The sequence below is a fragment of the Chinchilla lanigera genome, unplaced genomic scaffold (assembly GCF_000276665.1).
Source record: "Chinchilla lanigera isolate Chin_1 unplaced genomic scaffold, ChiLan1.0 scaffold00029, whole genome shotgun sequence".
Lineage (NCBI taxonomy): Eukaryota > Metazoa > Chordata > Mammalia > Rodentia > Chinchillidae > Chinchilla > Chinchilla lanigera.
In genome coordinates, this window is record NW_004955430.1 from 7,038,814 (window position 1) to 7,054,924 (window position 16,111).

At 39.8% G+C, this 16,111-nt stretch overlaps 1 protein-coding gene across 4 annotated transcripts in view; it reads right to left on the bottom strand.

Annotated features, from left to right (window-relative positions):
- Window positions 1-256: 256 nt before the first annotated feature.
- The window catches only part of Dnah12 (dynein, axonemal, heavy chain 12), a 233,858-nt gene continuing 218,003 nt past the window's right edge, over window positions 257-16,111 (bottom strand). For all 4 annotated transcript variants that reach the window (XM_013515596.1, XM_013515597.1, XM_013515598.1 and 1 more), the window contains exons 67-74: window positions 14,170-14,403; window positions 13,049-13,237; window positions 10,045-10,148; window positions 9,199-9,403; window positions 6,013-6,150; window positions 5,138-5,229; window positions 3,065-3,132; window positions 257-1,252 (exon numbers count right to left, since the gene is read on the bottom strand). In XM_013515596.1, the coding sequence (XP_013371050.1) occupies window positions 1,062-1,252; window positions 3,065-3,132; window positions 5,138-5,229; window positions 6,013-6,150; window positions 9,199-9,403; window positions 10,045-10,148; window positions 13,049-13,237; window positions 14,170-14,403 (1,221 nt within the window). In that variant the 3' untranslated portion in view covers window positions 257-1,061. The remainder of the gene's footprint in view (window positions 1,253-3,064; window positions 3,133-5,137; window positions 5,230-6,012; window positions 6,151-9,198; window positions 9,404-10,044; window positions 10,149-13,048; window positions 13,238-14,169; window positions 14,404-16,111) is intronic.

A 16,111-nucleotide genomic window follows, 5' to 3' on the forward strand; every position in this document is an offset into this window, starting at 1 on the left:
GGGGGTTTCCCATACAAAGAGAATTTTCTCTTAAGACTCATTCACACAGACACTGTAAGCCAGAATTAACTTTCTCTTTAAGAGACTAAACCTTTTTCTCTGACTTTAGTTACCAAAAGTGACTGTCCCAGTGGTCCAGCTTCAGTGGGTATTTGTACCTACCTTGTCTTTGGTTTACAGAACTGCAGGCTTAAGCATCCTTGGAACTAAGGAATTCCAAGGAAGCAATTAATTCTACGCAGACAATACAATTTTGATTAAAATTTTACTTTGCTGAAATATCTTTAAACTGTTAATGATATGATAAAATTGTTAACGTGTTAATGGGTGCATACTAAGTGATACAAATATCAACTACTAAAGAAAATAATAATAATAAAAAGAAAAGAAAGGGACAGCTTGACATTTCCAATTAAATATGACGCAAACACCAAGAAGCACAATGCTCCCGCAGGTGTTGCAGTGAGGACTGCCTGCCGCCAGCTCACTGCCTCCGTATACCCGCTTCACTACTGAGTGTCTCCTCCTGATCACAGGGGTACCATGAGAACTGGGAGCAATATTTTAAAAGTATGAACTATGCGAGTTAGTGCTTTAATCATTGTTTTAATACTTTGCTCATTTACAATTTCTTTATGTAAAATGGTCATGTGCCGTAACTTCAAATAACTGAGTAGAAAGTAAAATACTACCGAAACTGAAGGAATGATTTAACATTAGTAAAAAATAATTTTCTAGTATCAGTTAAATTTTATTGATTTAATCCCCACAATGTTTTTTTACAAACATATCAAACTAAAACTAAATAAAAGCTTCAGTTATTTTTTTCATATGCCTTTCATTCTTTCTTCCAGTGGTGTCTGGCTGGGAACTCTGAAGTCTGGCTAGCAGGCTGCGCTCCCGTCAGGCGCGGTGTACTGGGGAGGAGAACAGTGAAGGCAAAGACCCTTCACAAAGAGCATTTAAAAGAACAACATCAATTTATCTGGCTTTATAATTTTTTTTTTTAAGTAAGTAGAAACAATCTTTAAAACTTTCAGATGTTTCCTAGTTTGTCCAGTTTAGTCATCCAGCTGACAGAGGAGAGCGACACCACGCTTGATCCAGTGCTGAGTGGGTTGGTCGGTTTTTAGCAACATGGCAATGACGAAGTTAGTAGAATGTCCTGTAGTGGAAAGAGTTCCTTTACGTTCACTTGTCTTGTACAGTGGACAGACATAGGCATCTGACTTCGCAATCTGGGACTTTTGCGCTTGTAAAGAAGAGAAATACACTCAGTTTGTGAAGGAAAATAGCAACTGGTACTAAAAGCACAATTGCTATCTTGTAAAGAATGGTCAGTACCAAATCTAAGATTTTATATATATATATATATATATATATATATATATATATATATATGTGTGTGTGTGTGTGTGTGTGTGTATATATATATATATATATATATATTTATTTGTCTTTTTGAGACAGGGTCTCGCTATGCAGTTCAGGCCGGCCTTGAGCTCACTTTGTAGCCCAGGCTGGCCTTGAACTTGCAACAGTGCTGCTGCCTCAGCCTCCTGAGTGCTGGGATTACAGGTATGTGCTACCACGTCTGGCTCAATTTTATGATATTTGAAGATCTTAAAGGTTTTTGGGGCTGGGGATGTAGCTCAGTGGTACAAGTGCCTGCCTGGCAAGCGCAAGGTCCCAAGTTCAATTCCCGGTACCAAAAAAAATTTTTTTTAGTATTTACAGTTGATATATTATTATTGATATATTATTATTATGTGATTCATGTGGTAAATGATTCTAGGTCTAGAAGTCTGGAATAAATTTTAAAGTTCTGATCACTTAGCAGGCATGAAAAGACTCAAGAGGATTTAGAAGGCAAGGAATAAGAGAAGATAGTGAAGGAATAAAACACAGTATGCGTAATGGGAAAGATTCAAAAGGAGAAACACAGCTGGGTGTTGTGGTGCATGCCTGTAATCCCGGCACTCAGGAGGCTGAGGCAGGAGGATTGCCACAAGAGGATTGCCGCTAATTCGAGGCCAGCCTAGGCTTCATAGTGAGTTCAAGACCAGCCTGGACTGTAGAGTGAGATCCTGTCTCAAACAGCAACAGCAACAACAAAGAAACAAAAGGAGAAACACAACCACTTAGAGCACTAATTGAAGAAATCCATTAATTAAGCTAAAACTGTTTTTAGCATGTTACTAGTAAGAAAAATACACTAATAAATTCTCTTTGCCAACTCACAAAAATAATCTATGTTCAATTTCTGAAAAGCCAGATAGAAAGTATTAGGAGTATTTTTTTTTTTTTTTAAGTCTTTCTAAACTAAGGCCACATTGCTTAAAATTGAACCACATTAATAAGAGATATTTATTAGCTTGGGTGGTGATGCTTGGGCGATTTGCAAATGTTTTTATTTATTGTTTTTTAAGAATAAGAAAATTAGGGTTGAGGCTGTAGCTCAGTGGCACAGTACTTGTTTAGAATGCACGAGGCCCTGGGTCCAATCCATAGCAATGAAAAAAAATAACAAAAAGAATAAAAAATATCGGTGATGGCACAAGGAGGAAGGTGTAAGTGACTTCTCTAAGGGGGCAAAAGTGGCTTCAACCTCATGTGGCTTGCAGCATACCTATGTGCCTGGGCTGACTCCTTGGCCTAAGGGTTTCTTAGAGGCAGAAAATCCTAGACACAAGCTGGGGTCTGCGTCAGGCTTATTTGTGTCTCTGAACAGCATGCAAAGGGAGTTCAGAACCAAACTTGGATGGCAAGCGTTCGGTCTCTGAAAGCCTTCGCAGAAGTATGTGGGATGGATGAGTAAAGAAAATGATGCATCCTGTGAGCTAAGGGCACGAAGAAGCAGTATGATAGTCCTACAATAATACAAATGCTACACCCACAAAAGGGGAACTGTGCATTTCCATTGCGGATATTCTATCATTTTAAAATTACAATCAAGTTAAATCCTAAAAGGTTTCAACAAAAATTTATTTCAGGTAGCAGTGAACAACAGCTGTGTCATTATTCTCCCTAAACCTCAAGGAAATTTTGTGAAAAATATATTTACATGGTTTTATCCATATGATGGGCATCAGGTCGAACAGAAGCTTGTGATATTGTTCAGCAAGCAACCCACTGTAACGAGAGATTGACAGAAGTTATTAGCTGTTTCTGAAATTTGCTTCTTAGAAGAGATCGCTACTTGGATATTAGCGAAACAAAAGCAAATAATGTAAAGGCAAAATGTCACACAGTGGACAGATATCAGGGCTGCCAGCTAAGCAGCGTTCATAAGGCAGGCATCGTGCCATCACAGCGATTCCCGCAGCGACCCTGTTTTACCCCACACGTAAACATGGAGGCTCAGAGAGGCCGAGTGCTCTTCACGGTCACATAGTCCTCAAGTGCCACTTTCAAGATTCAAGTATAGAGCCGCCTATCTAGAAAGTCTGACTACTTTTCACACCACATTGTTGAGAAGGAGGGAAAGAAAGAAGGAAAAATGAATACATACTGAGTGCTCATTATGTATGCAGTAATACAATTTTTTTTAAAAAAAGGACTGGGCATGTAGTTCTGTGGTAGAGCACTTGCCTAGCATGTGTGAGGCCAGTACTGCAGATAAAGAAGTAAATAAACAATGAATAACTATAGAAGGGAAAATAAGTGAACAAAAATGCCAACACAGTGAGGAAAAAAGAAAAAATAATAAAAAGAACTATGCGTAGCAGTGTCTCTTCAGAATTCTGCTTCAGAATTATCTCTGCAGAACTACCTCATTGCTCACCTAAGGGTGAGCATATGTGGGTCTGATTTATTTCACTTATGAGTATGATCTATAGTTGCATCCATTCACCTATAAAAGCCTCGAGTTTATCTTTCTTTATAGCTGAGTAATACTCCATTTTAACACCAATCTTTTTTTTGTTTGTTTTGGTTTTAGTTTTTCTCCGGTACCGGGAACCGAACTCACGACCTTGCGCTTGCCAGGCAGGCGCTTTGCCGCTGAGCTAAATCCCCAGCCCCCTTAACACCAATTTTTAACATGCCCTTGGGAGCCAAGGTAGCCCTGCTCTAGAAACAGAGTATTATACCTATGAATGGATTGTTAAAAGCCAAGACTCTAAGGGAAATATTTTCTCCTCCCTACTCCTACTTATTTCATTTTTATTAGTACGTGTTTGTGATACGTACTGAGTACATTCATCATGGGGAATTGGTACAAATACAGACAGATCACATCTGACTCCATTTTCTTCTTCCCTCACTTGCCTTTTCCTCCATCCCTGAATCCCCTTCCCATCTGTAAAAGGTCCACTTCCAGTTTCCTATCATTTATCTTTTATTTTTCCCTTTAAATTATTTATACTTTGGGTTTCTCATATAAGAGAAATAATGTCACATTTAACCTTCTCTATCTGATTTATTTCACTTGGTATTAGTATTTTGAACTGGGAATAGTATTCTTTTTTTTTTTTCTTTTTGAGACAGGGTCTTGCTCTGCAATTCAGGCTGGCCTTGAGCTGAACTGGGAATAGTTTTCTAAGGCTGAAGCTGGACATTCAATATTTATTCAAGTATTTATTTATTACCTTATCAACATGCAAGAAAAAGTTTTCTGTTCACTAAAGGGAAACTTTATTATAACTGTCAGCCATTGAAAATTGGGAAAAATATATATAAATAAAACTGGGTCAGTTCTACACATTACAAAATGGAAGGTACTTTCCATTATAAAATAAATAAAGCAGGAAAATAATCAGCAAATTTTCTACTAATGAGACCACTGAAATATTTGAAATATAAACTAACAATTGTTTAGGATCAAAAAATCATCACAGTTGTGCCAGCCTGTGTAAATGTTTACCCACATGTGTAAACATTGTATTGTCTCCCTAGTGTAAGAACCTGAAAGACTAAATAAAATCTGAAAGGTACAATAGATACTGTGAAAGAGAAAGAGACTGCTCAAAAGGAAAGAGCAACTGGGATGAGGGGAAAGCCGAAATCTGATGTTGTATTACTTGACTTATTCCCTAGAAGAGGCCTTTTAGTTAGAAAAAAAAGCATCAGACCATCTGCCTATATTCCCTATGACTCATGTACAACCAAAGAGAGGTTTACAGTTGAAACCACTGACCTTGCTCTGTCCCAGCGTGCTCCATCTAGATACAGTCCGTGGATGTAAACACCATCATCTGGTGCTGTGTCAGATGTGTCAGAAGGAATCACCTGCAGGGAGAAGCCCACACGGGAATGCTCTCCACCACACAACTGAGTCTCAGAAAGGAAACACTGGCTAAATACTCAGAGCATATTCGGAAACTCTACTATGTAACAGCTTGTTAAACTATAAATCTTTTAGCTGTTGTATACAGTAATATAAAATACTGTGCATTTTTATTTTAAAGAGAAAAGAACAAAAACGAAGACATAAAACAACATAAAAACAACAAAAATGATACAGAATTTCAAAGCAAGGTGATAGGAAATTAACAATCCTTGTTGTATTACATATTGTTATCTTCAAAGTGGTTACTCAGATAACCAGATATAGGCATGTAAGATTGATCACACAATTAAACATTAACTGTTCCTTTCAATAAATCAATAGAAATTAGTAGTACAGTTATTAGCTATCTTGTGTGTGTGTGTATATATATATATATACACATAAAATATGTATTTTTTATTTTTCCCCTTTGTTCTTTCTTTTCTCTTTTCCCCCATCCCAGTTGTTCTTTTTGAAGCACTTTATGAGGCTTTACTCCAGTGCACATTAATTTTCCCTAAAGTAGAACAACACTGGATTATTTGAATCAAGTATTGAAAGAAAGAAAAGTTCTATACTAGTGATAAAAAGACAAACAGTATATATGTTTGTCATGGAACACAAAAATTGAAAAGCATAATTTCCTACAATGGGTCATAATATATAAATTCTGCATATCTTTCTTGCTTAAATACATAGCTTTGCTGTAATGACGTACTGTTGAGTTTAGCAAGTTACTGTACCTCAAATTCATATCCTAGTAAATCAATAGGGATGGTGTATTTTCTGGCATAATTCTGCATAGCTCCAGTTAAAAAGGCTTGGGTGAAAAAGAAACCCGAGAGCCAAAACACACAGGGTTTCCCTGAGTCATACCAGACCTACAAAAGGGAAAACAAAATACATTATGTCCATCCTTCCACTTCTACAAATACTACCAGACATACACTTCCTGATACTGGTGTGTGTGTGTGTCGGGGGGGATCAAGCACACTGTCCTACCTCTTTTCCTTTCTAGTTATGCTTCTTGGAAATTTGAATTAATGGAAGATTAATTCAAATGAATCAATTCTGAATGAAACACAGTTTGAAAGATTCAAACCTTCTACAAAAGGCTAAATGTAAATTACTTGAGGATTTATTATGTTACTTACCCTACTCAAAAGCCACTGTCTTTAAAGATCGTACATATCGTTTAACCGTAGCCCTCCTGTGTTGATTCCAATTCCTTTACCCTCTCGGTCCCCGTCTCAGGCCCACTGCCCACTCCAGCTCAGATGCCCATGGGTCTTGCTTCTGGATTAGAGTACACTGCCCCCTTGCTGCTTCCCTCTCTGCTGAATACATCTAGAACAGTGCTGCTAGAAACCATCTGACCATGTATAGTTAGGATCAGATTTATCATCTCACCTCATTCTCAGCGACCTACTGAATTCTTCAGTGACCCACCAAATTAAAGCCTGAGCCGCTTAGTCTCCTGCGCAAGATACTTCAGTCTGGTCCCAGAGTGTATTTTTAGCCCTACCTCTCTTTTACTTTCCTTCAAGCATCTAATTAAACTGAACTCTTTGGTGGTCCCTTCTGTCCTGGGTGAGCACTTGCTGTTTTCTCTGCCTTTGTTAAAGTAATACTGCCTTTCTTTCCCTCTGGAGGACAAACCCTCCTGTACCCTTAGTCCATGGAGCTCCAGTGGTGGAGCTCCATGCAGCCTCCTGGGGTGGGTACATGATTGATGCCTGGCCAATCACACTTAACCCACAGTTATGGACCAAGGAATGGACATGTGACCCATTCAAAGCAAACGATGCAGAAGCTCTTATGTTTAGGGAAAAGAAACTCAACTTTTTGAAGTCGTGTGAGATAAGGCCCGAGCTGCTGCTGTTATCTTGTTATCAGGTGAGAACCTAACTGAGAACAGAGTTCACCCAAAGGGAACAGAGCCCAGAGGCGAAGTACAAGAAGCCAGGACTAGGTAACCATGTCGGCCCCCAAGTCAAAACTTATGTGTAACTACTTTTTTTTTCCAGGTTGACAAATCCTTTTAATAAAGTATATCAATGACAGCTTTGTTTTTAAATAAATACATTGCTAAAAAATCTCCAAGGAACATCATTGTGTAATTACTAAGAAGAATTTAAGACTACTGTTCCCTCTGCAGAAATGCTATGCAGAGATGCGAAATGATGGAAGGCTGATAGAACCATGACTCTCAAGTAGGTAGCATGGCCATCATGTGCCCTAATTTCCTCATTTTCAGCTGTCCCTCTGTGTGCACTAAATCTATTTCAATCCACTGCTCGAATCCAACAGGCTCTTTAGATGTGCGCTTTCCAGCCCTCAAGGTCGACACTAAGTAACTCTGGATTATGAGCTTTTCGATTTTAGCATGTTTGTGAAAACAAATAACAAACTCGTGGGGACACATTCCTGTGGTGGTCCAAAGTGTTTCTGTATTCCCATCAGTAATATTTTCAGGAGGGTGTTTTTCATCACGTGATGTGGCTAAAGTCACTTCAGCCCCTTCAGAGCTCAGAGACCAGCTTTTCTCATCTTAGGGTTTAACCTGAGACTCGGGGTAGCTCCGGGGCTGTCCAAGCCAGTTCGCAGCCCCGCGCCCGGCCAGCACCACCCCTTTGTAGCCGCTTTAACCCCCAGTTACTTGGGGGAACAAACTTTCTTTCTGCTACGTCAGAATTTTTGTTCGTTACAACAGCATTGATTCTATATGACACAGTGCCTCTCATCCCAAGCTACACAGGTGCCTTGGTAAATCTCTGAGACAGAATACTCCAAACCCACATTTTAGCTCACAATGTTAGCACACTCCCCCAAAAAGAAAAAAAGTCAAATGGTTGACCTATGAGGCTGGAAAAAATCGGAAGTGGAAACAAGGAAGACTGAATTTCTGTGGCCTCACAAGCACTGGTTACTTCATGGTTAGCTTCAACATGAAGCAAGCTTTGTGTATAATAAAAAGGTAACTGTTAAGGCGTGTACCACCACGCCTGGCTATTGTTTGGCTCTTACATGGCTCCCAAAAGTGCATGTGTGGAAGGCTGGGTCCGTAGGTGGTAGTGCTGTTGGGACATAGGGTCTACGGGAGGGTGTTAGGTCATTAGGGATATGCCCTTAAAGGGAATTTTGGGACTCCCACTCCTTTCTCTCTTTTACTTTCTGACTGCTATGAAATGAGCAGCCTTGCTGTACCATATGCCTCTACCACATGATATTCTGCTTCATCAAGAGCCCAAAGCAATGGGGGCAACAAACCATGGACTGAAGCCTCTGTGTGTGTTTGTATGTGAGTACACATCCCCCCACGCCACACACACGTGTGCTCGGGGAACTCAAAACATTAATCTTTTCCTTAGTTTTATGACATAAAAGATAAGTATTGATGTTAATGTAATGGGTAATAATTGATAATTCCAAGCCTCTGGCTTTCTTTGTGATTTATTATAGGTATTAAAATCACAAGATAAGGCCGGGCATGGTGGTGCATGCTTGTAATCCCAGCACTCAGGAAGCTGAGGCAGGAGGATCACCGTGAGTGGGAGGCTAGCCTGCAATACAAAGTGAGTTCAAGGCCAGCCAGAACTGCATAGTGAGACCCTGTCTCAAAAAAAGGCAAAAAATGCACAAACAAAAAAATAAAATCACAAGACAACATTAAACTATAGTCTCAGAATCACAAGCTTAGAATTTTTGGAAACATGAATGTCGTATCTTGGGTTTGCTTCAAATAAAATAGTAAGCTTTTACTTAACATTTTGAAATGCGTATATTTTTCAAGATTCTAAAATTTTGATTAGATTACCATAAAACTACTAATCACATTCCATTCAACTCAGAGAGATTAAAGAGACTGCAGTCAACTACTAACATCACCTCAGTCATGTATATATATATAATTTAAAATATTCTTTTACCTGTAAAAATTTCAACCGGGCTAGGAAATCTGTGATGTAGCTTCCTAGGGGCTTAAGACTTGGGTATGATCGTTGGGCCCACAATTCTGGAACTTTTCCAATAAGTAAGCTGCTACTAAGTGCCTCCAGCGCTGAATCCATTACAACTACACCCTTAATAGCCTTTTCAAGGTCCTGCAGAGTGCTGCGTATAGTTATAATCAAACTGCAATGAAAGAAATTATGTTAGCAACACATACATGACAATTAAGGTCAACATATAGTTTTCTAGAAGATGAAATAATAGGAATCGTGTTTGCAGACTTACAGGAGTGTTTTCTAAGGTATGACCACATCCCACCTGGCAATATGGGAGATAATTTTAGGTGATACTTGAATGAACATTTTCCATTATAATCACTACACATGCATTTTTAAATATAGAAAATAATACAACCAGCATACCAAAACTTTTGCTTCTGGTATTATTTCTTAGGACCCAGCTAGTTTCTAAAAACAATTTTTATTGTACATTGACAAATCATAGTTGTAAATGCTTATGGGGTACAAAGTAGTATTATAATTTCTGAATACAGTATAAGTAGGAAGGTTATATTAAACTAATTAATGCCACCTCAGATATTTAACATTTTCTGGGATGAAAGCATTAGAATTTTTTTTTTTGTCTTTTTGAGACAGGGTCTTGCTATGCAGTTCAGGCTGGCCTTGAACTCATTTTGTAGTGTAGGCTGCTCTCGAACTTGCAAAGATCCTCCTGCCTCAGCCTCCTGAGTGCTAGGATTACAGGTGTGCCACCATACCTGGCAACTTTGCTGCCTTTTGAATCACTGGGATATAGATACTTACTTGTTAAATCGTTCCATTTCTTGTACTAACACAGTATTCATGCTCTCTTCATACCTTACAGGATACTTCATTAATGCTATTTCAATGTCAAAATCTTCTGGGAGCTAAACAGATTTTGAAGATCACAAATTATTCTTCGAATGCATAGTGTCATTTGACAATGTTTATAATAGGTAAGATTAGGCTGTTACTATTTGGAGGGCACTGTGCTGCTTTCCACAGACTATCTCATTTAATCTTTAGCATACAATATTAGGTGGCTATTATTATTATTATTATTATTATTATTATTATTATTATTGGCACCAGGAATCTAACTCAGGACCTTGCACTTGCCAGGCAGGCACTATGCTGCTGAGCTAGATCCCCGACCCTGTGATTATTATTTCCATTTTATGCATGGGGAGATTTAAGGTCAGAGAGGTTAATTACTAGCCCAAAGGCACACAGCCAAATAGTCTGAATCCACAGGTCTCTGATTCTACGCCTCATGTTCTTAAGCACTGTAGCACTTTGCAGGGGATACATATTTCTGAAACATTGTATAATTTCTTTTTGTAAATTCAATCTTATTTTTTCACAGATAAAAGTTATCTACCTTTTCAAAACTGTTTTATATTTATTTCTAATCACTTATTGACTGGTTCCAAACATCTTATCCCACTATCAAATAATTAACCTTATAAGTGTAGCAGGATGCCAGGGCTGAGGGGGAGAGAAAGCCATTGGATGTGTGATCTATGAGGCCCCTCAGACAAACTGAAGTGATGAAAGGGGCTTTGGGGCTGCTGACAGTCTAGGACACTGGAATTCACAATCCTAAAGGGGCAAAGAAGTTTCCTAATCAGTGAAATTGTAGACTATGAGAGCTAAGCCTCCCTGACTTTCCCCAGGTGACGGACTCTAGGTGATACAAAAACATTTTTTTCTCCTTTTTTCATACGGAACTCAGGACCTTGTACTTGCCAGGCAGGTGCTGTGCCACTGAGCTATACCCCTGGCCCACAAAAGCATTTTCCAAGGCACACTAAGTGGTGTCACTCCAAGGCTTTTTGGCTCAGCACAGTCCCCTTACCCCAAATGCCTCCACCAGGTGGTCTATTATAGATCTTGTGAGAGCCACCATTCCATGAGGGTTAGAACCTTTCCCCACAGAGATAAACCAAACGCCGGGCTGGGGATATAGCTCAGCAGGAAAAGCACCTGCCTGGCAAGCACAAGGTCCTGAGTTCGAGTCCCAGTACCAAAAAAATCCCCAACAAGAAACCCATAAACGCAGCAGTGGCCCTGTGTGAGAAGAGGGAGATGGCAGAAGCAGCAGTTGAGGAGTGGAGTGAGGGTAGGCTAGTATGCTTTCACTCGTGCCATCGGGAGTGCCACTCTCCTGCTTTCTCCAGGGGCCACAGCCAGGCTTGTGGTGAGCAGCCTCACTTCAAGGAGTGCTGAGGCAAAGGAGTAGTGGAGTAGTGGGCTCTGAAGGCAAGTGGCGTAGGGGCCAGATTCCACCCTGCCAGAGTGTCTGTGCTGAACATGGGCACTGAAGTACTAATGACATAAGGGATTAGGGCATGGCAAAGCTGGCTGGGGAAGTAGTGGTGGTCTGTTAACTACAAGATCCCAGAGCACATGGGCAGAACAGTTCCCAAAGCCCTGCTCATGGCCTTCTTTTGAGAATTTGAGCAGGTTTTCAACGGGATGGCCTAGGCCTGAGGCGTGGGATCCCACCAGCACCTCTCAGGACCCATACGTAGGAGTTTGCATGGGTTTCCTCGAGATTTGGACAGTACAAAAGGACAAAGATGCCCCAAAGAACTCGCGATTGTGGCTTTCCTCATGATATCCCGCCCTGCTTCCCCCAGGGTGTACTTTTATCGTGCTTTTTCCTCTTTTACTCAGCCCACGCTCTCTCTGCAGAGCCCGTTTCTCCCTTACTCTTCACGTTTACTTTTTCAAATAAACCTGACCACTGCTTTTTGCTCGTTTCATTCAGTTCTTTGTTTGGGACAAGAAGAACCTGGAATCTAACTCCAGAAGGAGAGGCGAACAACCCAGAACCTGGTGACATTTACTGATAACATTTTGGGCTAGCCAGGAGATTCTGATAACACTTACCTTAGAGAGCACATGCAAAGATCTGTGCTGAGGACTACAGTTTGTAAGAGTCCCCTTAGTAGTTCTTTATTGAATTTAAGATTTACAGAAAAGGGGTAAAAATACAGTACCATTCCACTTTACTTAGCAGAGTTAACTACCTTGGGTTATACTGCATTATAAAAAGAGAAAGTTTTAGCAGCTAACTTAGCTCTGACCTTATCTCCTTGTACTTTCTCACTCTCTAAGGTACAGATAAAACATCATTCTCTTGCTGGCCATGGTGGCACACGCCTGTAACCCCAGCATTCAGTAGGCTGAGACAGGAGGATCAGGAGTTTGAGACTAACCTGGGCTACATAGTAAGTTCAAGGCCAGCTTGGACTATGCTGCCCTCCTCTCAATCATTCTGTCTTTGAATGAGCAAGTTCAGAACATTTCCCCCATTAAAAAGTAAGCCCTTTACCTTTTATTTGGAAATTAAAATAAATCATAGGAAATTAGCTCATTCACAGCTATAGTTACTAAGAACTTATCTGTGTGCCAGGCATTTGGTAAACTAACTTTCTTTCTTTCTTTTCTTTCTTTCTTTCTTTCTTTCTTTCTTTCTTTCTTTCTTCCTTCCTTCCTTCCTTCTTTCTTCCTTCCTTCCTTCTTTCTTTCTCTTTATTCATTTATTTTTGTAAACCACTTTAAATTGATGCTCACTTTAATGTCCTCAGAAACCTTACACAATTGGTGCTATGTTCACAACTTAACAGGTTTGGCAATGAATGCATAGAGAGGTAAAGTATCTTGCTCAAGGCGATAAATGGAGGTCATAATGGTGATAAATGGAGTTTTTGGATTGCCCTATCAGTACCACTTTAATTACTATTAGAGTATAAGCAACATATTTTAAGCTAAGTCTTACCTTGTTGAGTATATCTTTGGTAATTTCTAATAGAATCTGGTCAGTGCTTCCTGAGGATCCTGTCTGTTTGGAGCCTCCCTGGGTGAGAAGCAAGGACTCAAAAAGGATTTTTGTTTGTTGAAGATCTTTGGAGATATCAACGTTTTCATGTAATCCAAATATCTCAGGCTCTTGAGTAAATGGAAGTTTCTACCAGGAAACAAATACATCCATTGCATCTTCACTGGATATGGGAGAGAGTCAGGATTTGCCACCCCAAAACATACCACTTTAGCATAGGGATTATTTTAAGCTGAAAGCAATGTAAAATCAACAGATGGGCTGGGTGTGGTGGTGCATGTCTGTAATCCCAGCACCGGGGAGACTCGGGCAGGAAGATCACCTTTAGTTCAAGGCCAGCCTGAACTACATAGTGATAACCGGTATCAACACACACACACACACACACACACACACACACACACACACACAGAGTTCTCGCCTTTTCTGCCTGTACCAGGATGAGGTCAGCAATCCTTTATCACTGAAAGCTGGCACTGGGAAGTCTGCACAAGAGATCTCACTAAGATAACCCCTATCTCCCATTACCCTTCTCCATGTGTCCTAATAACTTCCTCACAATTTATTGCCCATAGAAGCCCAGGCCACTTTTCCCTTTTTAGTTAATTTTCCACAGTCCACCACTCTTTATTTAAAAGTATATAACCTCCCAAGTACAGTTGCCTCGTTTTGGTTTTCGCTTCACTTCTGTGAAGCTCCTGTACATTAAAAATAGTACCCTCAAAACAAACTGTCTACATTTTCTCCTGCTAATCTGTGTTTTACCCCAACCAGTAACATAAGCAGACAGGGGAAAGGGTTTCTCTTCCTGTCCTATAAAGCACTGATTTATAGGGCAGGCATGTGCAGAACAAAAACAGGGTTACAAAATAATTAAAGATCAAATAACAAAAGAGTCAAACTTTTCTAATTTTCAGTAACAACTAGAAAAGAAAAACAGTGAAAGTCTACTGAAGCCGCAATGCTTGTCTAAACGTATAGGTAGAAGGGGACATTTTGTGATTTGTTTTTGGAAAAAAATCACACGTTAATCTAACCCTATTTTCAGTGATACCAGTTACCTTAATGAAATCAATATAGTCCTCATAAGTGCCTTTGGGAGGTGCAAAATAGTTTCCACTGGGAGAAAACTTGTAATGAGGGTTTTCAATTATGTGTAGGTTATAAAAATCAGCCAACATGGTTAACAGGAGACGTCTGTCCCAGTCATCAGTCACTCTTCCTCCGTAATTACATTCACCAGTCAGGTACGAAATAGCTTCAAATGGAATTGTTTCATATTCATTTATAAATAGCTGAAATGAAGAAAATGAAAAAAGAAAAACCTTTATTTCTTTCATTTTATTTCTATTTTAAGGTGGCACTACCTATCTATATAGAAAGGGGCTGAAAGGTTTATCATTATAGATTGTCATTGGATACCTGGAATTTGTCATATTTTGAATTTATCTAAATTTCTTATTTTTTCTGAAATAAATAAACATTGTTTCCTTAAGGAGAAAAACACTGAATAAAAATAGATGACATGGAATGGGGCGGGGGTATAGCTCAGTGGTAGAGCACTTGCCTAGCATGTGCAAGGCCCAGAGCTCAATCCCCAGCACTGCAAAAAAGAAAGGACCTAGCAGAAATAGATGACATGGACATTACTGAGGTTTTTTTTTTTTTTTTTTTTTTTTTGTACTGGGAATTGAACTCAGGACCTTGTGCTTCCAAGGCAGGCGCAGTGCCACTGAGCTATATCCCTGGCACCTCCAAATACTTTTAAAATATGAATTTGGATCAACCTTGCTTTGGGGTAAGCTGGGGTGTTTTGTCCTGGAGGGGACATTTGGCAAGGTGAAAGGTAAGGTGGATAGTCACAACTGTGGGAGGGTGTGGGGCGCTGCTGGCATCTAGGTGGGTAGAGGTTTGTGATGCTGCTAAATGGTGCACAGGACAGCTGCTCCCCGCCTCAAATGCCATTAGTGCCAAGGCTGAGAACCTGCTGCCTTGTTTAGAGCACTTTTCATGATGTGATAAAAACAACTTCAAACCTTTGTGCCAGAGGCTAGTTCATACGCATGACACAGCTCCACCGGTAGGCAATACGTATTGTTTCTAGTTTCTGTATAATCATAACACTAGTCATAAAAACTACTATTTCCATAGTTCCACATTGTCTTTCTTATCTCCTAATAACCCTGTACAGCAGGAAATGGAATCTGGAAAATATGATGTAATGTAAAAGACTGAATTTATTTTTTCCAGTTCTAGGTCCCATCCTTTTCCCAGTGTGCGGAATTTTAGGTAGTATGTGTACTGAGATGATATGCTACTGATTGAGAGCTGAGCTAGTCCTAAAATTTAGCTAATAGTGAAGAAGTTAAAGAGAAATGGTATAAAATTGAGAAAAAAATTTCTAAATTCTCCAAAGCCATGTTAAGGTCTAATTTGTATTTGAAACTCCCATATTTTCATGAGGAAGAGAGCAATCAAGAGGTATGAGAAGGTGACTGAGAAAGAGGGAAGTCATCTTTTTGGGGAATGAATAATTTATTAAAAGGAAAGTTTCCTCCCCGCCACCCTGCTCTGTTTTGAGACAAACATTTACTATGCAGTTCAGGTCGGCCTTGAACTCACTTTGTAGCCCAAGCTGACCTTGGACTCACAGTGATCTTTCTGCCTCAGCCTCCTGAGAGCTGGGATTATAGGTGTGCACCATCATGGCTGGCCTCTTTTCTCTTTGGAGAAGGGCAAAGGTATGTTCAGCAAAGTCCCTTCCCTTTCCAAAAAAATCCCAAGAGGATTTAATGTTACATTTGTGACATATGTGAGAAGTGGAGACCAACAACTCATTCCCTGGCTATCCATTTAGCCACCGGTTTCCCCCTTTTCTTTTTTCTTTTCTCTCTTCTTTCTTTCTCCCTCTCTCTCTTCTTTCCTCAGTCTCTCCCTTTTCTCCTTTCTCCTCCCTCCCTCCTGCTCTTCCTTCCTTCCTTCCTTCCTTCCTTCCTTCCTTCC